Source organism: Xenopus laevis, chromosome 3S (genome assembly GCF_017654675.1).
Source record: "Xenopus laevis strain J_2021 chromosome 3S, Xenopus_laevis_v10.1, whole genome shotgun sequence".
NCBI lineage: Eukaryota > Metazoa > Chordata > Amphibia > Anura > Pipidae > Xenopus > Xenopus laevis.
The window spans coordinates 10,203,051-10,228,509 of NC_054376.1; the positions used below are offsets into that span (position 1 = coordinate 10,203,051).

The following is a 25,459-nucleotide window of genomic DNA, read 5'->3' on the forward strand; positions in this document are numbered from 1 at the left end:
CCCTTCTCACCCAGTGGTGGTATTGACTGTGAAAGGTATCATCATGTGCTGTTTTCTCCATGTACCCTAAACTCAGATCAATGTATGTAACTTAAAGGCTCAGTCTTCCCTGTCCATGCCCCTAACATGGAGCTCAGTGCTGGAATCTCTAGAGGTACATTATCAATATTGCTGTTAGTTATCAGATTGTAGCATTAATCCATCTCCCTGCAGACTCCCTGCACCCTCGTCTACAGTCTCTTCTGCATCAGCAGTTTCCCCTCTCTACCTTTCCCTGTTAGATGCTCACTATCTGCTGCAGGTCTATCAGTGGTGTCTCTTTCGTAAATCCCCTTACCTGGTCAATTTCTTCCTTAAAGCAACAAGCTCTCTATGCTCTTGTATCCAGCAGTCACTAACATGTCCTGGCTGTGTCTGTGCCAGCTCCCCTCACCTGGGCAGTCTCCTCCATACACGGGGGACTGTCTCTAGACTCTCTCATACAGCAGTCTTGTTTTTTTGTGCATATCTGCGTCAGGCAGTCTCTCTAGAACCTTTCGCCTACCTGTGCAGTCTCCCTGTGCAGATTGTCTATATTCCAGTAGCTCTGCAATATTTCAGCAATCTCTCCCTGTGCTCCTTTCATCAGCTGCAATCTCTCTATATGCCATAGGGCTGCAGTCTCTCCCTGTCGCAGCAATCTCTTGGAATCACAGCCTCTGCAGGTCTCTCGCTGTTTAGCAGCAGTCAGTGTAGTCTCTATGCAGTCTCTGTGCAGAACACTATCCTCTCTCTCCACTCACTCCCACAGCTGCACATAAACAGCAGCCGCCCCCTGAGTGCGCATCCTCAGTACAGGCAGGAGGCAGTGATCTTGGCATTTGGCAGTTGGCTGGCAGTGAGAGGGCTGCATGGCAATTGCAACCTGTAAACTTCAAATCCCAGCATCCTCTGCAGCCAAAGCTGTAAGGTGGGGCTGCTTTAAACTTCAACAACAGGCAGCAGGCTGGGTATGTAGCTGTCTCCAGGTATAAGAACATGGTTCTGAGAATATATATCAGTACAGTATTACAGATTGTCAGCTCTTTGGGATTAGTCCAAGTTTAGATTCTAAACTCTTTGGGATTAATCCAGGACAGATCTGTCTACACTTTTTCTACAACCCTGCTAAATATATATTTTTCCATAAAAAAAAATACACACCCAGGAGAACAAATGACAGCATTAGATTCCCAAAATAAAGCTAAAAGAAAACAAAAAGCTTCCATGGGTCCCTGGGGACATCGGCTGCATTCCTCACTGAAGTACTATTTCTCAGAAACTGAAAGTTTACATGAACTCACAGATCCTGCTTAAAGCAAAATGACACCTACAACTTCTAAGATCCTTATAATGCAAAAGAGCCATGAATAAATACCCTGTGGATTACATTCCTATAACCAGTGCTTAGTGGTGTCATTGTGAGTTCATAAAAACAGTTTATGAGAAACAGTTCTTCCTGCAGTGTCAGTGAAATCCCTTTATGTGAGCATTAGTGACTTCTAATGTCCTTATAATTTATAGTAGGGGGTACATTATCCCTTAGAATGAAAGTCAGAGTTCTCTGTATAACTCAGCCTGCAGCCTTGTGCCTTTATATGGTCACAGAACCCCTCAGTGGGTTCTAGTATCCTTATCATATACAGTAGGGGGTACATTATCCCTTATAATACGAGTGATACACCGAGCTCCCCGTATAACTCAGCCTTCAGACTTGTGTCTTTATATGGTCACAGAACCCCTCAATGACTTCTAATATCCTATAATTTACAGTAGGGGTACATTATCCCTTATAATAAAGGAGTAAAACTCAGAGTTCCCTGTATAACTCAGCCTGCAGCCTTGTGCCTTTATATGGTCACAGAACCCCTTAGTGACTTCTAATATCCTTGTAATTTACAGTAGGGGGTAAATTATCCCTTATAATAAATGAGTAATACTCAGAGTTCCCTGTATAACTCAGCCTGCAGCTTTGTACCTTTATATGGTCACAGAACCCCCTCAGTGACTTCTAATATCCTTGTAATTTACAGTAGGGGGTATATTATTCCTTATAATAAAAGAGTAATACTCAGAGTTCCCGGTATAACTCAACCTGCAGCCTTGTGCCTTTATATGGTCACAGAACCCCGCAGTGACTTCTAATATCCTTATCATTTACAGTAGGGGGTACATTATGCCTTATAATAAAGGAGTAATACTCAGAGTTCCCTGTATAATTCAGCCTGCAGCCTTGTGCCTTTATATGGTCACAAAATCTGTCAGTGACATCTAATATCCTTACAATTTAGAGTGGGGGTACATTATCCCTTATAAAAAATGAAAGATGGTCAGAGTTCCCTGTATAACTCAGCCTGCAGCCTTGTGCATTAATATGATGAAAGAACTCCGCAGTGACATCAAATACCCTTGTAATGTACATTTTATTTACACTTTATAGTTACTCAACTTTACGCATAACAACAAACTATTATTTGATGTGCCCATTAAGAATGTTGCATTCCAAATGATTTCAGATTTTTATTATTAATAAGCAAACTTTTTTTTTACAATATTTACAAGTAGAATATGTAACAGTGTCTCCATCAGTGGCTGCTATCCCCAGAGCATCAGTAACATTAATACTGTCCCATGGTCCTCAGCATCATTCTCTCTACGCCGGACACTTGGAAGGCATTCTTGGTAGCTAAATTGAAATCCAGAAAGATACAAAGTTACAAACTGGGAAACACTGCATATATTTTAATAGAGGCTCTGCATGGAAAACAGATCCAAGATGGCTGCACACAGCAGAGCCGATAAGCACAGTGCTACAAATGGCAGGACTTGCCCTTTAAAGATTTTTTTTACATAGGAAAGATAAAAATAACTGCTATGAAGATTCAAATAATTACATTTCATTCACAGTGTTATTGGTCCTTTAAAGGAATTGTAGCTGCTGTCCCCTATGCAAGTGGGCAGAATCCAACTTCATCAGTAGGGATAGGAATTCTGGGTGTCTGCAGCTTATTGGCCCATGGATGGAACTATGGCAACTTAACAACCACCCCAAATAAACAGATCCACCCATCTGTGCCCGGCTTTACTGTCCATTCAAAGACAATAAACTTAGGATACACTTAAGGAATTTAGTTATTTTAATAGTTAAGGCAAAGAAACAAAACAAAATATTATCTTACCATAAGCAATTCCTGAGTAACCCCACCTGGGAGAGCGAAAAATATTATTATTTTATAAAACAGGACTTAAAGGAGAAAGGCAAATTCAGTATTTTATCATTAAAGATTATAATGTTCTTAAAATTAGGCACTATATGCGCCATCTCTCCCTACTATACCTGCTATCCCACAGTCACACTCCCTTCCCAGAGACTATTATCCCACTGTTACTATAGGTACCATCTCTCCCTACTATACCTGCTATCCCACAGTCACACTCCCTTCCCAGAGACTATTATCCACTGTTACTATAGGCAGGGCCGCCATCAGGGGGGGACAGGGGGGACAAGCGTACCGGGCCCGGGCATGAAGGGGGGCCCGGCAGCGCTGCATTTTTTTGAAGATCCGGGCCCCCCTTACGAGCGCCCGAGCCGTACGTCTTGCCTCTTCAGTGCCGAATGCGGAAGTGCCGAAAAGCCGAAGCCGATGCGACGAAAAGACCCGAAGTCACGGAAAAAGCCGAAGTCCCGAAGTCACGAAGCGCCGAAAAGACCCGAAGTCACGAAAACAGCCGAAGCCGAAGTCCTGAAGCAGCGCAAAGACCCGAAGTCACGAAAACAGCCGAAGCCGAAGTCCTGAAGCGGTGAAAAGACCCGAAGTCACGAAAGGAGGCGAAGTTGAAGTACTGAAGCCATGAGTTCAATTCTACTGAACACCAGTTTGTGTTTTTTTTTTTTTAATCCCCTGGCCACCAATGTATTATTTTAATATTCTATAGGCCCCTGCCACCAATCTTTTTTTTAAAACTTTTGTTTTTGGGGCCCCAATTTTTTTTTTAACTCGTAAGGGGCCCCTTGCTACCACCATTGTTTTTTTTTGGGTTTTTTTTTTAAAAAAAAATTAATTTTCTTTTTGGTGGCCCCAAATTTTTTTAACTTGTAAGGGGGCCCCTGCCACCAGTTTTTTTTTTTCAAAAAAAAATTATTTTTTTTTTAAATTTTTTTTGGGGCCCCAATTTGTTTTTAACTTGTAAGGGGGCCCCTGCCACCATTTTTTTTTTTTTCAAAAAAATTTTTTTTTCTCCAAATTTTTTTTTTGGGGCCCCAATTTGTTTTTAACTTATAAGGGGGCCCCTGCCGCCAATGTTTTTTTTTTTTTTCAAAAAAAAAATTTATTTTTTTTCAAATTTTTTTTTGGGGCCCCAATTTGTTTTTAACTTAGAAGGGGGCCCCTGCCACCAATGTTTGTTTATTTTTTAGTTTTTTTTAAATTTTTTTTTGTTGGGGCCCCAAGTTTTTTTTAACAGGGGGCCCCTGCCACCAATGTTTTTTAAAAAAAAAAATTTTAATTTTTTTTTTTGGGGCCCCAATTTTTTTTTTAAGGGGGCCCTGACCATCAATAGCTTTTTACAACTTGTGTGGGGGGGTTACTTTTTTAGCGCTGATGTCTGTGTGGTCCTTTAACTGCGATGTGGGCGGGATATGGGGCGGAGCTTGGTCGTCAGTGTGGGCGGGGCCCAGGGGGCCCCAAAAATTTTGTTGTACGGGGCCCCGTGATTTCTAATGGCGGCCCTGACTATAGGCACCATCTCTCCCTACTATACCTGCTATCCCACAGTCACACTCCCTTCCCAGAGACTATTATCCACTGTTACTATAGACACCATCTCTCCCTACTATACCTGCTATCCCACAGTCACACTCCCTTCCCAGAGACTATTATCCTACTGTTACTATAGGCACCATCTCTCCCTACTATACCTGCTATCCCACAGTCACACTCCCTTCCCAGAGACTATTATCCCACTGTTACTATAGGCACCATCTCTCCCTACTATACCTGCTATCCCACAGTCACACTCCCTTCCCAGAGACTATTATCCCACTGTTACTATAGACACCATCTGTCCCTACTATACCTGCTATCCCACAGTCACACTCCCTTCCCAGAGACTATTATCCCACTGTTACTATAGACACCATCTCTCCCTACTATACCTGCTATCCCACAGTCACACTCCCTTCCCAGAGACTATTATCTACTGTTACTATAGGCACCATCTCTCCCTACTATACCTGCTATCCCACAGTCACACTCCCTTCCCAGAGACTATTATCCACTGTTACTATAGGCACCATCTCTCCCTACTATACCTGCTATCCCACAGTCACACTCCCTTCCCAGAGACTATTATCCACTGTTACTATAGACACCATCTCTCCCTACTATACCTGCTATCCCACAGTCACACTCCCTTCCCAGAGACTATTATCCACTGTTACTATAGGCACCATCTCTCCCGACTATACCTGCTATCCCACAGTCACACTCCCTTCCCAGAGACTATTAACCTACTGTTACTATAGGCACCATCTCTCCCTACTATACCTGCTATCCCACAATCACATTCCCTTCCCAGAGACCATTATCCCACTGTTACTATAGGCACCATCTCTCCCTACTATACCTGCTATCCCACAGTCACACTCCCTTCCCAGAGACTATTATCCACTGTTACTATAGGCACCATCTGTCCCTACTATACCTGCTATCCTACAACCCAGAGACTATTATTCCAATGCTACTATAGGGCAAGGAACAGATCAAAGAAAAATTAAAGAGAATTTACCAGTCCCAGCATCCATTAGGATTAAGTGCATTAGATCTGGCCTGAGGGTACAGAATTATCAGGTTGTTGAGATCTGCAACTTGATTGTATCCTGCATTTCGGACAAATTGATCCCCAACAGCCTCTCTGCAAAGCACGAAGAAGAATAAAATAAAGCAAAGTGCATCCCCAACTCATAATGACTGCTTGAAACAAAATAGAATTTGTTGCATTAGATAATTTGAACCAAAAATGGTGGATTTACCTTCCTTGGACACAGCCATGAAATGCAATATGGAGTCTGCACCCTGAAACCAGAATGGAACATTTCAGTATGAAGTACAATATTATGTTACAGGTAAAGGTTAAGTTAAACTTACAGGTAGAACACATGCAGAGGTTTTTCTGTATCCCATACTCAAAATTCTTACTGGATTCCCTGTACTCTGGGGCCCCCTTGCAGGGTCTGCAATTTATTTTCTTATGTCCCTTGATTGTTGATTTAAAGCCAATATAAATTGGCAGCTTGGTAACCCAACCCCACCTGCTGACCCCTCTATCCATATGGCAGAAACACCTATAACTGGATGAGTATAATACTACATAGACTTATATTAAAGCTTGACTTACTTGCACCAGCTTGACAGGAGGAAGGAAGGTAGACATAGCCAGCTGTATCCATACCATATGTGATGGGAGCAGCCAGATTGAAATATTCTGATTGGTCAAACAGTATCAACTGTAAATATAAAATAATAAAGGTACAGTTATTCACATGCCCATGGGTTTATGTTTTTGTGTGCATAACTGAAGTTACTGTGTGTAAATGTGATCAGGATATGTAAGGTCCACGCCATTAAATTGTCCTTCAGTGAGCAAACTATTCATGCCCTTTAATTACCTGTCCGGTCGCTGTGGCAGATGAACTCGGCCTCTGCAAAGACAACAATAGGTTTTTGTGAGGGATCAAATAGGCACAAAAGAAAACCAGCCCTGCATAGATGATCCAATATGGCGCTTACCTGAAGACCTCCGTAGATGTGGTTCAGAGCCTCATAGGCGCCGTTGTAGTTACAATTGTTGATATAGTCGTGGGTCCTGGCTCCACAAGCCCCTCCATAGGTTTCAGTTGGCTGAAATACAAAGCTTCGTGGTTACTACAAACACCAGGTCTGTGTTTTTACCTCTAAAATGTGGATAGGACTTGATGAGGTGCAAGTTATTCCCTTAACACACCTGCCACTCTTTCTTCTTCTATAGCAGTGTGATTTGACTTAAACGTGTGTACACACAGTACACACTCGATGAGCGATATGGCAAGCATTTTAAAAACCCAATTTATCCATTATTCTTGTGTGAAGTTGGGGTGATTATGATGCCTGGGGAAGCAGTGGGTTGATTGACGTTGTCCCGGATATGTAAATCTACTATTGTACTCACCATACCATGCTCAGCTGGGATATTATAGACGGCTTTGATGGCCCCTGTGCTAGTAATGTAGGCTTTGTAGTACTCCTCTAGCTTCTTTGACACTCCTAGGACAAGGAACACATGGGGGTTAGAGAGTGCCAATAATTCACTTTTTACTCAAAAAACAAAGGTGTTCCCAAGCTAGAGGGTCGTGGGTCAATAGATTGTCTTAATTTGTACCTTCCACCCACCATTGTGTGATGTCATAATGACACCACAAATCTACCCAAGAACCATGCAGGGCCCTCAAGGAGAATGGGTTAATTTGTTTCACTTCACCATTTGCCATTGACCAGTGATTGCCAATGTATGTTGACCATAGTCTCAAGCAACCTCCCAGATTTCCCCAGATGGTCACTCTCATGACGAGACCCTCAGGAATTTGATCTGTAGCAGCCAACTAATTAGCATTTACTGGTCTAGTGCCAATTAGATAATGAAAGCTGGTATCTGATCGATTGATATGGGTTACTAGACCTGGACAAACTGTAATAATAATAATCAGAACATCTCATTCTTTATTGATGTGTAGGTTTGTAACTTACCTGGGACTAGAACTGAGTCCAGGGAGCCAGAGAAGATGAAGACCTTACTACGTGCGAGATTGGACACTGGGTCAATCTGGCCCGTAATGGCGTAAGTCTGGGTGAAAGTCTTTAGAGAGGGGACACTTATGCTGGAAGGATACTTCATACAAATGCCAGTGGCCGTCAGCGAGTTCCCCAAAGCACAGTAATATGGGCCTGTAACAACATTCAAATAGAAGTCAACCTACTGATTAACTGGATTAGATAAGTATAATAATATGTAGTATTTGTTACTAAAAAACACTTTCATTTACATTTGACCTTACTCTCTTACTACTTTGTGTGTTTTTCCAATAATGATTTAATGTACATAACCTACATGGGAGAGTTTGCTGTTTTTCTATGACCTTCTGTGGATGTTAGTTTATTGTACATTTTTAAATTGGGTAAAATATGTAATCTGTAATTTTTGGAAATTATAGAAAAATGGGTAATTTGGAAGATCTGTACATGTTTGTACAAAGTGTAAATATTGGAGAGTGTATAACATTGGTAACATATACATTTTGTATTACATGTAAAATATTGTAAGATTTCTAATTTGATAAATTTGTATCTTTATAAAATGTATAAAATTAATAAGTTGTTATTAGTACTTTGCAAAATTGTGTGAAATGTCTAAAAATAGGTAAAATGTGTGCCTAAGCCTTCATGCAGTGCCAGGCAAATAGATTAACCCTATAACACTTTAAGGAGGAAGAAGAGCAGAAGTAATAAAGTAGATGCAAAGGGAAAAATATATGAAATATTAATTACCAGTTATTGACAAACAAAATTATTGATGTGATCCAGAACATAGCTAAAAAGAAAAACATAGTACCTCCAGCAAACATGGCTGCTCCAATCACCTTCCCAGAATGAGACACATGGAACTGGTTGGCCATATAGGCTCCCGAAGACAAGCCAGAGACAGTTACAAAGCTGTCAAGGTTGTAGGATCCTGCAGGTAGGAAGGAATTACATGTAGTATATGCATTTTATATTCATTTGTTCTTCATACTCTCCTGCAGCCATCATTATTAGCCATAGCCACATGTCTGAGTTGTAATTTCCAGAAGAGGGCACCTTTTCTCTTTTTATACATGACTTTATCATTCTCTTATGCTTACTCCCTCTTCCATACACTATTAATTTTAGGCACTAGATTTAAAGGCAATGTAAACACATATATAAAATGTTGCCGAATTATAGAAAACGTCATTCTAAACAACTTTTCAATATAAATTTATTGCACATTTCCAGTGGTCAATAAGATATAAGTGTAAACGTAATTGGGTTTGGAGCAGTATCTGTCTCTCCATTTCTCCACTTGTGGATCTGACTTTTGAAACAATGTTGCAAGTGAGTTCTCCTCCAGCAAAGACACTGTTACACTGTATCAAAAGAAGAACCACCAGGGCAGAGAATAGAAATGGCCAGACAGACAGAGCTATCAATAGCAATTATATTCACTTATAACTTTAAAACCATTGGAAAGTTTTAATGGATGTGTTTTGGAAAGTTGCTTAGAATTACATTTACTTTCATGAGGCATTATTTTTATTTGGGGCTGATGTCCCCTTTCATTATTTACAATGATTCACTAATGAGAACACTTAATGATACTTTATAATATTATAATTTCCCAGTTTGGTAGCTCAGAGTAAATGATTGAAACACGTGTCATTTAAATCTGAGCTCATTTTTATAACACACATGGAGCCTTGCTAGCTGCAGGCTAAAGCCTAATATTATCTTTATACCATCAATATTTCTATCCCACCTATTATAAACTTAAACCATGCCCCTAAAAGTCATCTCATGTAAATTCTGGTAAGCACCTCCTTGGGTGCTAGAGAATACATATAGGGGCAGATTTATTAAGGGTCGAATTTCAAATTCATGAACTCAAAATTCGACCAATTAAAATTTATTATAAAAATCAAATTTCTTAAACTCGGGTGAATATGATGGACCTGAAAACTCCAAATAAATTTGAATCGAATTTGATTTGAGTTTTAAAAACTCAAATGTCAGGAAGGCTGCAAACATCACCAAATTGATTCCTGGGCCTCTCCCATTGACTTATACAGCAATTTGACAGGTTTAAGGTGTTGAAAGAGTTCTTAAAGGGCCAGATTATGATAAATCTTGAAAATCTAATTTGTTTTGGCCATAAAAAAACTTGAAAATTTGAATTCAAATTGAAATTTGTCCCTTGATAAATCTGCCCCATAGTGTTATATTGAGACAAGTCCATACCCAACCAATGCTCCAGGCTTCAGTTTCCAGCTTTGGCACCCAGATGCTCCTGTACTCAAAATGACATATGCACCTAGCTACATTCATGGGATCTGCAACGTAGGGTGAGTTTTAATTCTGTTTCCTCACTTGCTAAAAAAAAGGCTCCAGATTCTTTCTTAAAACTAATATATATATATCCAGTACAACAGCTTATGGGTAAAGTTTCTCAAGCACATAGACACACAATTGTATACCATGTGCACCCATTTGGATGAGCTTTATACCCTATTTTTTCCTGTTGCCAAGCAGAAAATGAGAAAAAAACTCTTACCCAAGCTTGACTGCCCACTGCAGTAACTGATCAGAGTGAGTATAATAAGGCACCCCTTCATTTTAACCAGCACAAGAGCTTGATTCCAACACAGAGGACTGTATTCAGCAGCACTATTCTCCAGTCTCTTGCTGGTGACTATGCATTATATATCTGTAAGAAAAGCCTTGGCTTTATTTGCCAGATAAGGAGGTGTTTGAACAGATTGTAGAATAAATCAATGGTGTCTTTTAGCAGCTGCTGTTTCATTTGCTAAGAATATTCATCAAACAGAAATACTCCTCCCCTATAAACAAAACAACCCACATATCACATTTTTTAATGGTTTTCTTAAAGGGGAAGTGATTCAGCTAGGGACATATTTTTTTAAAAAAATCTATGTTTTGCCAGCTGATTAAAACAATCCAATTTCTGCTTAGTTTAGTTGTTGCAATTACAAGAGGATATTAATAGCTTTGTCACCTGCAGAAATTTGCAGTACCACATCTCACCACTTTGCATCAAAATAAATAATGCTTTGAATTATTTTAAAATTTTATAGAAGGGATACAGTTCACTCACTGTAAACTATAAGGAGGTTAGAAGGGGCTCTAGGTCATGGACTCCAATGATTTGGCAGACAGTTACGCTGGTTGGGTGAAGGAACATTTATCATAAGCACCTCCTAAAGGGTGGTGAAGCTCAATGGAAAATGACTATTCATAACAACATTCAATAATAGGTTGTCTCTGCCCTCCTGATGGCTGATAGGACAGAATTTAATCATAACTGGCAAATGAAGAATATAACCCCACCTATATATAGAGATGCTTCTTTCCCCCTCTGAAGCATGACTGTTCTTAGGCTTAGATTTTTCTTTAAGACTTTCATATTTTTGGCATCTTTTCCAGAAAAAGTGCAGGCACTCTTACTATGAAGCACCCACTTTATCCTCCATAGCCTGGGACTCATATGTTCCGTCTCTTTGTTTTAACACATACACGACGCATTTGCCTGGTGAACCTGGAGATACAAATGCCCAGAAAATACTGCTAAAGTAATTTTGTGGGTAATGCAATTTGGTAAGTGTGGCTGAAACTGGGTAAGTTCACATTCTTTATGCCATTTAAGAGAAGACCTTCCTAAAGAACGAGGTTGCTTACAACAATGGTTGGGTTACCCTCAGCATGAAACAGGGTTACAGATGCCTTAAAGCAGTGATCCCCAACCAGTAGCTCGTGAGCAACATGTTGCTCCCCAAACCCTTGGATGTTGCTCTCAGTGGCCTAAATGTCGGTGCTCATTTTTTAATTCTTGGCTTGGAGGCAAGTTTTGATTGCATGAAAAACAGATGCACTGCTAAACAGCCTCCTGTAGACTGCTAGTCCACAAAGGAGCTACCAATAGCCAATCACAGCCTTATTTGGCTCCATCCAGGAACAATTTGTAATGCTTGTGTTGCTCCCCAATCCTTTTTACATCTGAATGTTGCTCACGGGCAAAAAAGGTTGGGGATCCCTGCCTTAAAGCATGGCTTTAGCCATCACCCTGCTATAGTGAGCATTTCCCAACCAAATCTCACCCTAACTCGGCCCTCTTAGCTCATACAAAGGTTACAAATATATATATAGAAACATTGGTTTAACAGTCACCCTATATCGTTCCAGGGGTACCCAGGGTACAAATAAGCACTCACCCCAAATCTCTCCCTAACTGGCCTTCAGGCTGGGCCCCCTTAGCTCATAACAATGTTACAGATATATAGAAACATTGGGGTAACATTCATCCTGATATAGTTCCAGGCAGTGGTGTAACTAGGAACCTGTGCCATCCTCTTCCCCCTCTGCTCAGTCTGTACCCCCATCTTGATCCACATGGCCCCGCTAGCTCCTCCAGCCCACATGGCTACCCTCCAGCCAATCGTGGCCCTCCACTGCACCTGAGGCATGTGCTGAATCTATAATACATGTTATTTCTTGTGCTAAACAGAGAGAATGTAAACTGACCCTTTTATACTACGGGTATCTGCAGCCATTATTTCTATATTGTTATGTTAGATTATTCATTACAATTATGACATATATTGAGTTATATCTTGTCATCACTATGCTCCTCCATTTGGTGTATTAAATGATATGTATCACTGACGTTGATCATTACTGTACAATGGTGCCACCATTCAGTATGGTTACTATGTGTATAACTGTAGTGCCACTAATATTGCACCCATCCCTTCTTTAAAATATCTTATATATCAGCCATTACAACATCTATTATTATTGTATACTGGGAAAGGAAACGGCCAAAGGCAGAATAACTGCAATGTGCATTTAGTGTCAATAAATGCACATTGCAGTTATTCTGCCTTTGGCCGTATCCTTTCCTAATATACAATATTGAAGTTGCACATACGTTTGGACGGGACGTGGCCTTGCCGAAAGGTAATTGTAGGGTATGAAATAGTTATTGTTGAAACATCTATTATTATGCTGTGTGCCCACCAGTACACACAAAAAAATAAGCCCCCAAAATCAATTTTTTTCTGTTGCTGATGATAGAATATGACGCGAAGCGCCACTGCCCGCTGCTGTAACCAATCAGAGCCAACACAAAGCAACACCCCCTCATTTTAGCCAATGTAAGAGTTTGTTTGCGACGCAGTGGATATTATACATGGAGGTTAAGGATTATCTGCTCTGTGGGAAAAGTCTTGACTATAGTTGTTTGAGCTGATTGTAGAATAAATTTGAGGTGTATATTTTATCAGCTGTTGCTTTTTCCCATGCTATAAATGCCCATGAAATAAATATAGCCCAACATATAAACAAAATAGCTTTAAAGGGGAAGTATTGCACTGCAGAGTGGTTTTTTTTTTCCAAAACAGGTATGTTCTATTCACTTCACTTAACACAAGCCAAAACTGTAAAATGTTTAGCATATCTATACTTCTATATCTATCTATACTTCTATATACTTCTATATCTATCTATACTTCTATATACTTCTATACCTATCTATCCATCTGTCAAAGAGCTAGCTTTAAAAAATATACTCTACATGGAGGCCTGAAATTGTCCAAACCAAAGTGATTAATATTGCCGATAAGTTGTACCTCCTTTTGTTCCTGTAACAGCTCCTTTTCTGGGAAGGTTCCCACTAGATGTAGAATATGTGTTGGTGGGATTTTAGCCACAACAGCATTAGTTGGATTGGTCACTGATCTTGGTTATGAGGCCTAGCTCAGAGCTGGCTTTCCAACAGAAGTTATTTTGGATTAAGTTGAGGGCACTCTGCAGGTCAGTCAAGTTTCTTCCACTCCCATGTCTACAAAAAGCCTATTCTGTACCTGGCTTTGTGCATGGAGGGTGAAAGGAACAGAAAGCTGTTCTGAAACATCAGTAGCAGAACTCTAGTTCCCTAGAATGATTTTGTGCAATGGGCAACATTGTGCTGAACCAGGTGCTTCCAAGAGTAGGAAGGGCAGGATTATCAAGAGTTTCATAGGGTGCCGTAGCCTTAAGGTTTGCTTTCAATGGAACCAGGTATCCTATGGAAATAACCCTAGACCACAGGCAAGTAAGGTTCTCCTGGCCACTGCTAAACCAAGAATAATCAAGCAGAAAGCAAGATTCCCTTCAACACAAGAAAATGTATTTTTATTGCTCAGTCAGTAGCCTTTATACCACTCCAGCCTAAATGTGGCATTATGCTTAATTACTGATGTTAACCAGAACTAGGACAGCTGGTGTCTTTTGATTTGTCTTAATTAATCAACTGCCTGTCCCCCTTGCTGTATATCAGGGGACTCACTTTGGGGGAAACATGGTAGGGGTGAGCTATGGTAGATTTAACAATTTAAAGTCCACCAATTTTAAAGTACAGGAATTTTTAGTACAACATATAGAGTTAGACAGAGCTGGACAGCAGTTGGTCAGTAGTTTGATTGGAAACTCCCTGCAAACATTGGGAATCTCGGCCAGACATCCCTGTTCATCATTTCTTCCATAAAAAGATAAGCCTGGTTATACCATTAAACTATGTTTAATTTGTTTGCATTCCTTTTCTCTCTCCATATATCATATGCACAACATCCATCAAACCATTCTGAAATTCGAATCTCCTCTTCACTTCTCCCATCACCCTCTCTCAATCTAAGCACACTCTCTTGCATTGTTAACTCGCTTTACCACTCTCAACCCATCGAACAATACAATGCTTGTACTTTCAAATCTAGGTCACACCTTGTGTCACTTTCCTTATTGCTGTTATTTGCAGCTGGAGACATCTCCCCAAACCCTGGTCCCACTCTCTCGTCATTCCTACCCTTGGCTATTCCCACACACAGGTGCTTAAAGCATAAGTAAACCTTAAAAATAAGTGAATGTAAAATTGATGAGAGTGGTATTCTAAATATTTTTGCAATGTACATTCATTATTTATTTATTTATTTTAAATTCCAAGATATTAAAGGATACATGTACTGTTAATATGAATGAATTTTGTTCCAAAAGCCCCACCTGCTGGTCATTTTCTGACCAGTCTGACCACCAAGTAGTCAAGGAAGAAGTTGTCAGGAGAAAGAAAGAGGCTGCTCTGATGTTCTTCTGCTTAGGAAAGATTTGAGAAAGGTTTCTAATTTTTTTTCTAACCTGAAGAACATCAGAGCAACTTGTTCCTTGACTACTTGCTGGTCAGACTGGTCAGTAACTGACCAGCAGGTGGCGCTGTTGGGACAAAATTAATTCATATTAACAGCACGTGTATCCCTTAATATCTTGGAATTTAAAAAAAAACAAATAATGAATGTACGTAAAAGTGATTAGAATAGCACTCTCATCAATTTCACATTCACTTATTTTTAAGGTTTACTTATCCTTTAACAATGTATTTTCCAATCTCTAAGACCGTACACACTTCTAATCCTGCAAACATTATTCACATAAAGCCTTCACCCTCTCTGCCTTTCTCTTGTGCCCTCTAGAATGCACGATCAATATGCAATAAACTCACAGCAGTTCATGACCTCTTTATATCCAAATCTCTTCATCTTCTGGTTATCACTGAAACATGGCTCTCTCCCACCAACACTGCTTCACCTGCTGCCCACTCCTTCTCATTTACTAATACCCCTAGACTGGGGGAGATCCCCCAAATGTAGGTTTCAAACTTGAACCACCCCAACTTCTCTTTCCTTCACTTCTTTTGAAGTCCACAGCATACGTTTGTTTTTTCCAATCTGGCGAGACAACTTCGGTGACTTCGGAATACAAAGCGTCGTGTGTGCCATGCCGCAGGCGATTTTTCATTTTAGCCAGAGCAAGACAGAGGTAAGGCATTCGGGGAGATTGGTCGCCGCAAAGACGATGCTCTTGATCTTATATTCTGCCACCCTTCCAACCTTACAAACTCTCCCTTCCCCCTATCCAACCATCACCTACTTTCCTTTCAGATAACACTTTCACCTGCGCAATCACAACCATCTCTCTCAACCCACACTTAGAGAATCCTTAACACATTCAAGCACAGGATACACAGTAGATAATAGATAAGTACTACTATAGTTTAAATAAACAAGCTGCTGTGTAGCTATGGGGCAGCCATTCAAGCACAGGATACACAGTAGATTACAGATAAGTACTACTATAGTTTATATAAACAAGCTGCTGTGTAGCCATGGGGGCAGCCATTCAAGCACAGGATACACAGTAGATAACAGATAAGTTCTGGAGAATCCCATTGTATACTACAAAACGTATCTATTATCTGCTGTGTATCCTGTGTCATTCTTCTATTTCATCTTTGAATGGCTGCCCCATGGCTATACAGCAGCTTGTTTATATAAACTATAGTAGTAGTTTATAAAATCATATCTGACTGGTATGCCAGGGGCTCATCAGAAAACCTTAGAACGTGGCCCCACTCTCAGAACTATTATTTCTCCTCTCTTCACTTAACCCCTTTATTCTCCTAGTCTTTTATATCTACATACTGCACTCTATTCTTCCATTATTAAATCTCTTTTTAATCATAAAGAAATAGGGAATGACCATAAAATAGGCCAAATGGTTAGAAGCAAAAGGGCCACTGACACCTGGGCCCACTGGGAGTTTTCCTGGTATCCTGGTGGTCACTTTGTTACTATTTTAGGTTTCATCTTGTAGCATATGGTTTGGAATAATGATGGGGTCCATTAGTAAACTTCAAACATTTTATTATATTAACACTAATATTCACATACATAATATACACATTTTACAGATAAGCCCACATGGTAGCCCACACTAGGGTAAATTTGAATGAGCTTCAATAGAATTTTTCCCAACTTTGTTACTATTTGCCAAGGGTCCGCAGCATCATCCTTTCGACGCCAGTCATCTGATAGCCGTTCTTATTAGCTGCAGAGGAACAGGTAAAGGTGTTAGAAAAGGATAGAAGTGGGGTTTTTTTCAATTTTTTTTTTCAATTTTTTTTTTTACTGAGGGTTTGTTCTGTGACCATATAAAGGCACAAGGCTGCAGGCTGAGTTATACAGGGAACTCTGAGTATCACTCATGTATTATAAGGGATAATGTACCCCCTACTGTAAATGATAAGGATATTAGAAGTCACTGAGGGGTTGTTCTGTGACCATATAAAGGCACAAGGCTGCAGGCTGAGTTATACAGGGAACTCTGAGTATCACTCATGTATTATAAGGGATAATGTACCCCTACTGTAAATGATAAGGATATTAGAAGTCACTTAGGGGTTGTTCTGTGACCATATAAAGGCACAAGGCTGCAGGCTGAGTTATACAGGGAACTCTGAGTATCACTCATGTATTATAAGGGATAATGTACCCCCTACTGTAAATGATAAGGATATTAGAAGTCACTGAGGGGTTGTTCTGTGACCATATAAAGGCACAAGGCTGCAGGCTGAGTTATACAGGGAACTCTGAGTATCACTCATGTATTATAAGGGATAATGTACCCCTACTGTAAATGATAAGGATATTAGAAGTCACTTAGGGGTTGTTCTGTGACCATATAAAGGCACAAGGCTACAGGCTGAGTTATACAGGGAACTCTGAGTATCACTCATGTATTATAAGGGATAATGTACCCCCTACTGTAAATAATAAGGATATTAGAAGTCACTGAGGGGTTGTTCTGTGACCATATAAAGGCACAAGGCTGCAGGCTGAGTTATACAGGGAACTCTGAGTATCACTCATGTATTATAAGGGATAATGTACCCCCTACTGTAAATGATAAGGATATTAGAAGTCACTGAGGGGTTGTTTTGTGACCATATAAAGGCACAAGGCTGCAGGCTGAGTTATACAGGGAACTCTGAGTATCACTCATGTATTATAAGGGATAATGTACCCCCTACTGTAAATGATAAGGATATTAGAAGTCACTGAGGGGTTGTTTTGTGACCATACAAAGGCACAAGGCTGCAGGCTGAGTTATACAGGGAACTGTGAGTATCACTCATGTATTCAGGTATGGAACTAGGGGTAGGCAGAAGAAGCACATGCCTAGGGTGCAAAGCTTGGGGGCGCCAGTCACGTACCTTCCCTGCTGCCTACCCCTAGTCCTGCAAAGTGCACCTTTATTTGGGCACCTGTGCGCGTTTGTTTGTGCTCATGCAACATGACCAGCCGGGTTGCCTGGGGTGCCCAGTCGGTCTGGCCCAGCCCCTGCATATATTATAAGGGATAATGCACCCCCTAATGTAAATAATAAGGAAATTAGAAATCACAATGGGGCTCTGTTCATGGGCCTTGGGTATAACTATCATACAGTAATGATTATTGATAGTAGTAGTCGAATATTGCTTTCCAATATACTTTTAAATTATTGTGTGTAACTTAAACAATTCTTACCGTAATACATTCCAGTGAATCCCCACCTGTAGGAGTGAAAATAAAATACATTATTCCCAATACAAGGAAGAGCTGGATGTCCTATAATATATCACAGTCCATAGGCAGAACACACTAGCTTGCTGTCTCTAATAGTCAATTATTGAAGCTGTTTCATTATAGACAGTAAGTTTGCTCCAGGTCCAGTAACCCAAAGCAACCAATAAGATTTTTGTTTTTAAACAGTTGACCTGCTGATTGGTGAGTATTACTTGTTTCACCCATTCTTACGTTCCCAAATATGTTCTGGAAATCTGATCAAGGATGGAATCATTGCTGTTGGGTGCAATGTACCTCAATAATAAGTATTATAATAATAACAATAATAATAATAATTAGGGGTATTTCTCATGTGGCCTGTAACGAGAGCACCCGGCTCCTGGCTGTAGCTGCCATCAGAAATAATTTAGTATTGGGTTTGCGTGTTGGCTTATAGGCCTTTGGAGAATGCTAATATTTTAATGTTTCCTTCAGATTAGGGGCCCCAGCATTTCCTGCAATACCACCCTTTCCCCCCTAAACAAATCTGTACATACCAGTCCCAGCATCCATTGGGGTTGGACATGTTGGACTTGGCTTGAGGGTACAAGATAATGAAGTTATTCAGATCGGCCACCTGGTTGTAACCTGCGTTTCTGGCAAATCGGTCTCCGACTTTCTCTCTGGAGAGCAGAACAACCAAAACTGTTTCATTCTCAGCAGAAAGTCACATGTCTAAGAATGGCCCAGATGGCCCCAATATATGAGCTCTATTATTTCTCTCATTGTTAGAGATGTATTACATTTTATATCTAATGAGGTACAGAGTGGTCCCTAGGCAGTGAATAATGATAAAAAAAAACAGTGACCGTACCTTCCTTGGAGGCATCCATGAAATACAATGTGGAGTTTGCACTCTGTAACGGCAACGAGACAGAATTGAGTCAGAAATGTTTATAGTCAACATATAAATAAATAGGAAAATATTTAACTGGCCAATGGTTAGCCAAAGAGGGCCCTTATAATAGAAAGAATAACACTCTATGTTTTCTCATAGCCTGTACAGAGAGAAATAATATAACTATGGCAGCATAGGTATTCCCTGTACTAAGCACAATTCAGCAGGAACAGCCTCCTAAGTTTGCTCATAGTCTGTACAGAGAGATACTATAAATCCATGGTGTCGGTGGTGTACAGACTATGAACAAAATTATAGGAACTGTTTTGTTCAGACTGTGCTTACTATAGGGGAATAGTTAAATATATGTTGGCTCAGTACAGGCTATGCACAAACACAGGGGCTGTTCTTGCTGAACAGTGCTTGAAAGGAGAACTAAACCCTTACAATGAATGTGGCTAAAAATGCCATATCTTATATACTAAACTTATTGCACCAGCCTAAAGTTTCAGCTTCTCAACAGCAGCAATGATCCAGGACTTCAAACTTGTCACAGGGGGTCACGATCTTGGAAAGTGTCTGTGACACTCACATGCTCAGTGGGCTCTGATTGGCTGTTGAGAAGCTAAGCTTAGGGCTCGTCACTAATTATCCAGCAGAAAATGAGCTTCCCTGTAATATAAGCTGATGCTACAGGTTTGCTGATTATTAAATGCTGATGCTAATTGCACTGGTTTCTGTGCTGCCATGTAGTAATTATCTGTATTAATTACTAATCAGCCTTATATTGTGACATTTCTATTCTATGTGTACTGTATATTGTGAGTGGGTCCCTAAGCTCAGTAACTGACAGCAGCACAGAGCATGTGCAGTGAATCAGCAGAAAAGAAGATGGGGAGCTACTGGGGCATCTTTGGAGACACACCCAAATGCATTAAAGTCTATGAGTGACAATTTTTTTTCTCCCAATGAAGTCTATGAGAGTCTTTTCTGCGTGAAACTCATCAAAATATTCACTCATCCCTACTGGCATAGTGTTATTACATACTGTATATCTGTACATACCACCTGGGGTTATGTTGCTAACCTATATTGGGTTACTTACTTTCTCCAGACTGGCAGGAAGAAGGAACATACACATATCCAGCTGTGTCCATCCCATAGGTGGAAGGAGCGGCCCAGTTAAAATATTCCGACTGGTCATACAGAATTAACTGGCAACATAACAAAAAAGCAGAAATGAATAACTAAAGGGATACACTGAGATCTGAAGGCTTAATAAATACACTAAATAAATGAGGGTATGTAACAGCAGGTCAGTGCCAGTCATAATATTACCTGCCCAGTGAGTTCTGCAGAACTGCTTGGCTTCTGTAAGTAAAGATGAGAAGTTGTTTTATTAGTGTGTTATTGCACATACATTTCACTGCTGAATTGTGCTTAGTACAGAGGAAAACCTATGCTGCCACAGTTAAATGGGATCTCTCTGTACAGACTATGAGCAAACTTAGGGGGCTGTTCCTGCTGAATTGTGCTTAGTGCAGGGGAATATCTATGCTGACATAGTTTTATGGGATCTCTCTGTACAGACTATGAGCAAACTTAGGGGGCTGTTCCTGGTGAATTGTGCTTAGTACAGGGGAATACCTATACTGCCATAGTTTTATGGGATCTCTCTGCACAGACTATAAGCAAACATAAGGGGCTGTTCCTGCTGAATTGTGCTTAGTACAGGGAATACCTATGCTGCCATAGTTTTATTGGATCTCTTTGAACAGACTATGAGCAAACTTAGGGGACTGTTCCTGCTGAATTGTGCTTAGTACAGGGAATACCTATGCTGCCATAGTTTTATGAGATCTCTCTGTACAGACTATGAGCAAATTTAGGGGACTGTTCCTGTTGAATTGTGCTTAGTACAGGGGAATACCTATACTGCTATAGTTTTATGGGATCTCTCTGTAAAGTCTATGAGCAAACTAAGGGGGCTGTCCCTGCTGAATTGTGCTTAGTACAGGGGGTATACCTACTGTATGCTGCCATAGGCTATGTACAGATTCAGGGGGCTGTTCCTGTCGAATTGTGTTTAGTACAGGGGAATTAATTTACACAAAAATAAACAATGGCCCTTTATTCCAAATAACCTGTAACGGGCACACTGGGTATGTAAGCAGAACTAGTCATTACCTGGAGATCTCCATAAATGTGGTTCAAGGCTTCATAGGCTCCGTTGTAATCGCAGTTGTTGATGTAATTTAAATTGGTTAAGCCGCAGGAGCCTCCATAGCTGTCGGTTGGCTATAGAAATAAACCAATAACATAAATTAGTTATTGAAAGGTAGGTCCAAATCAGCACTAGTATCTCAGCATCACGCAGAAGTCAAGTTGCAGTTGAAGAACAGTGGGGAGATGCATTCTCCATAGACAGTGATAGTGCAGGACAACTACAGCTACTGTGGTTCTGCTGAATGTTCAGTGCACCCAGTAAGCTATGCAGTGCAAGTACCCACCATGCCATGCTGTGCTGGGACATCATAGACTGTTTTGATGGCTCCAGGACTAGTTATAAAAGATGTGTAATACTCCTCCAGCTTCTTTACCACTCCTGCAAATTGAAATAGAAATTAATAGTAAATCCATATTGTTGTATATGATTCCTAACTCCTAATTTTATCTTAGGGTTTGAGAATCAAGAGGAGAACCTTCCTGTACTCTCTAGAGTACATAATTGGAATCCTGGTGGCAGCTCTTTGTGACCCAAGAATAACAGACAGACCCAAAATGGGTAGGGTGGTGGTGGGTGCCTGAGCGTAACCAGGCATGGTCAAAGGTATGAGATGTCAGCAGAACATTGAAGATCATGCACAATTTTCCTTAGGGATCTCACCTGGGACAACCACTGTGTCTTTGGAGCCCGAGAAGATGAAGACTTTCTGCCCTGCGAGGTTGGATATGGGGTCGAGGAGCATGGAAGTGGCATAACTCTTGGTTTTACTGACCAGGGTGTTGACATTAATACTGTAGGGTAGTTTCATGCAGGCATTGGTGGCAGTAAGCATGCTTCCCTGGGCACAGTAAAAAGGACCTGCAACAGAGCAACCACCATCAATTAGAAGATCTTACAGAAGTTAGTAGTTAGTAGTAAAGTAGACACTGACAAAAAAAAAAACCTTAATTGCACATACAAGAAAATACAACTTTACTGAGCAATATTCTTGTAAAAATATAAAATATTCAACAGTCCTGTACCTCCAGCAAAAAATGCAGCTCCCACCATCTTCTTGGACTGGGCAAGGTGGTACTGGTTGGCCATATAAACTCCAGCAGACAAGCCAGACACGCTCAGTATACTTTCTAGGTTATATATACCTGCGTAGATAAACGAAAGAGAGAGAAGGCAGCCATCATTCAAAGAGGCAGGAGAAAGAACAAGATTTCATCCTAGTGACATCGCAATGCCAACGGAATTAAGCCAACCTCTGCTCTTCCCATTCATTGTCAGACACAACTACTATCTCCCCTGTAAGCTCCACATTTTCTGGGGGTCCATGATCTAGGACTATGGGGAACTATAATTGACTCATAAGTGCCACTAATTGGATTAATCAGGCTTTTATTGCATGTCACCTCTATGTTTTAGCCAGCACAATGGGGCTTTCAAGCCAAACTGCTACACAAAGTAGCTCCAACAGAAGACTCTCCATTGGAGAACTTTTATATGAAAAAATAACAATTGTTAGAGGTGGTTAGAGGTCCCAGCATCTATGGTTTCCCAGTGACCCCTCATCTCATCTTCTCAGCCTGGCACTGCCTTTCTAACAGAGATATAATGAAAGGAAATGAGTGCCTATTTACGTACCTAGCTTTACTTGTCCATGGCACAAGCCAATCCAAGCCAGCAGAAGACACAAGACCTTCATCTTTACAGGGAGAGCACTGATACAAAGAGCTGGACCTCTAGAGAACAAGCTTTCAGTTTTTGAGGCTCTTAAAGGAGGCTATGGTTTATATACACATGAGACCTGGGTTGACCTGCAAGCAGGTGCTTGGGGAACCATGAGAAAACTGATAGTTGCACAGCTTTAACTGGATTTGGAATCTGATGATGATCTCCTTTGAGTGCTGCTTTTATGTTAGTAAATAACAGTCATTCGTTTAGAGAAGGCAAATTTCAGTAACTGCCCCAGCAGATCTTATAATCTAAAGTCCCTACCACATTCACAGACACTAGGGCCAGTTTTAGCAGAAACCAATGGACATGCCTGAATTTTTTTGGAGTGTTGGAGGAAACCTGTGCAGGTAATAGAGATAGTGTCCAGGTCAGAATCAAATAAGATTCCAGTAGTGCAAGACCAAAGTGCTAACCAGTGATCCACCATATCCAGCCCAGTCTTCTGCTGCAAATCCTACCATACCTACCTTCCTTATATCCATCCTAGGCCTATGTTGTACTGGTGGTAAAACCAGGGGTTAGTAAGACATCTTACCTAGCTAAATGTTAACTTCTGGTGTCCTAAGCTGAAATAGGTAATTGATGAAGGCCCCAAAAAAGATACTGGTGAACACCAGTGCCAGCAAAGCTCTGTGGCTAGGGGCAGGGCCGCCATCAGGGGGGGACAGGGGGGACAAGCGTACCCGGCCCGGGCATGAAGGGGGGCCCGTCAGCGCTGCATTTTTTGAAGTTCCGGGCCCCCCCGTACGTCCTCCCTCTGCGTTGCCGAATGCGGAAGTGCTGAAAAGCCAAAGCCGATGCGCCGAAAAGACCCAAAGTCACGGAAAAAGCCGAAGTCCTGAAGCGGCGCAAAGACCCGAAGTCACGAAAACAGCCGAAGTCCTGAAACGGCGCAAAGACCCGAAGTCACGAAGCGCCGAAAAGACCCGAAGTCACGAAAACAGCCGAAGTCCTGAAGCGGCGCAAAGACCCGAAGTCACGAAAACAGCCGAAGTCCTGAAACGGCGCAAAGACCCGAAGTCACGAAAGGAGGCGAAGTTGAAGTACTGAAGCCATGAGTTCAATTCTACTGAACACCAGTTTGTGTATTTTTTTTTTTTTAATCCCCTGGCCACCAATGTATTATTTTAATATTCTATAGGCCCCTGCCACCAATCTTTTTGTAAAACATTTTTTTTGGGGCCCCAATTTTTTTTTAACTTGTATGGGGCCCCTTGCCACCAATGTTTTTGTTTTTGTTTTTTATAAAAAAAAATTTGGGGCCCCAATTTTTTTTAACTTGTAAGGGGGCCCCTGCCACATTTTTTTTTTAAATTTTTTTTGGGGCCTCAATTTGTTTTTAACTTATAAGGGGGCCCCTGCCACCAATGTTTTTTTTTAAAAAAAACATTTTTTTTAAAAAAAATTGTATGGGGCCCCAATTTTTTTATCTTATAAGGGGGCCCCTGCCACCAATGTTTTTTTTAAAAAAAACATTTTTTTTTTAAAAAAAAAATTTTGGGGCCCCAATTTTTTTTAACATATAAGGGGGCCCCTGCCACCAATGTTTTTTTTTTAAAAAAAAAAAAAAACATTTTTTTAAATTTTTTTTTTTTAAATTTTTTTTTGGGGCCCCAATTTTTTATAAGGGGGCCCTGACCATCAATAGCTTTTTATAACTTGATGTCTGTGTGGTCTTTTAACTGCGATGTGGAGTGGGCGGCATATGGGGTGGAGCTTTGTCGTCAGTGTGGGCGGGGCCCAGGGGGCCCCAAAAATTTGTTGTACGGGGCCCCGTGATTTCTAATGGCGGCCCTGGCTAGGGGGCATGCTAGTTTTTCAAATACACAATATTGAATCATGTGACATTATAAAGCTTCCTTTATATGGCTATTTAAATAGGATATTCATGGTAATATCCGGGTATTCTGGTTAGACTGGGGCATTGGTGGCCCACAGTGGATGTAACACTGAGAGTCCTCCTCTCAACCACCAGGGTCCTCCCCCCCATAAGCGTACTGCATCATGTCTTGTGCCTGGGTAACAAGTTGGTGCTCTATATACTGTATAAAGGCTAAAAAAATCCCCCCGCCCCTACATCCAGAAGGGCAGTATACCTCGCTTTCCCAGGGATCATTTATGTAATTTTACAGAAATAGGTGTAATGTCCCTTTAAGAGCCATATACTGTATCAACAGAGACGAGATTTCTTTTTCTGATTTATTTATGGTTTAAGGGGCGGAATTCGAATTTCTAGCTAATTTCTGTGTACTTTGACTAGAGATAGTCCAAATTCTATTTGAGTTGGAAAAAAATTCGAAAATTCAAATATTGAAATTTATCATGTACTGTCTGTTTAAAAATT

At 40.7% G+C, this 25,459-nt stretch overlaps 2 protein-coding genes across 2 annotated transcripts; both read right to left on the minus strand.

Annotated features, from left to right (window-relative positions):
- Window positions 1-2,432: 2,432 nt before the first annotated feature.
- LOC121402065 lies at window positions 2,433-10,850 on the minus strand. Its single transcript, XM_041587801.1, has 11 exons — window positions 10,396-10,850; window positions 8,662-8,781; window positions 7,800-7,997; window positions 7,225-7,319; window positions 6,807-6,917; window positions 6,686-6,718; window positions 6,415-6,523; window positions 6,050-6,092; window positions 5,806-5,931; window positions 3,198-3,223; window positions 2,433-2,704 (listed from the first exon to the last, which is right to left on the minus strand). Exons 1-11 carry the CDS (start codon window positions 10,454-10,456, stop codon window positions 2,637-2,639), a joined length of 990 nt encoding a protein of 329 aa, XP_041443735.1. The 5' UTR covers window positions 10,457-10,850; the 3' UTR covers window positions 2,433-2,636.
- Window positions 10,851-16,597: 5,747 nt separating this feature from the next.
- LOC108712601 lies at window positions 16,598-23,839 on the minus strand. Its single transcript, XM_041587989.1, has 11 exons — window positions 23,023-23,839; window positions 22,413-22,532; window positions 22,051-22,248; window positions 21,674-21,768; window positions 21,351-21,461; window positions 20,502-20,534; window positions 20,269-20,377; window positions 19,140-19,182; window positions 18,823-18,948; window positions 18,248-18,273; window positions 16,598-16,769 (listed from the first exon to the last, which is right to left on the minus strand). The coding sequence occupies exons 1-11, from the start codon at window positions 23,081-23,083 to the stop codon at window positions 16,705-16,707; spliced, it is 987 nt and encodes a 328-aa protein (XP_041443923.1). The 5' UTR covers window positions 23,084-23,839; the 3' UTR covers window positions 16,598-16,704.
- Window positions 23,840-25,459: the final 1,620 nt, after the last annotated feature.

Coding starts and splice junctions, on each gene's coding strand:
- LOC121402065 (XM_041587801.1), bottom strand. CDS start 10,456: ATGAAGGGGTGCCTTATTATACTCACTCTGATCAGTTACTGCAGTGGG. Junction 8,782..10,395: donor CAGTGGGCAGTCAAGCTTGG/GTAAGAGTTTTT, acceptor TCCTACCTGCAG/GATCCTACAACCTTGACAGC. Junction 6,524..6,685: donor CTGCCACAGCGACCGGACAG/GTAATTAAAGGG, acceptor TTATATTTACAG/TTGATACTGTTTGACCAATC.
- LOC108712601 (XM_041587989.1), bottom strand. CDS start 23,083: ATGAAGGTCTTGTGTCTTCTGCTGGCTTGGATTGGCTTGTGCCATGGA. Junction 22,533..23,022: donor CCATGGACAAGTAAAGCTAG/GTACGTAAATAG, acceptor TTATCTACGCAG/GTATATATAACCTAGAAAGT. Junction 16,770..18,247: donor ATTCACTGGAATGTATTACG/GTAAGAATTGTT, acceptor GTTCCTCTGCAG/CTAATAAGAACGGCTATCAG.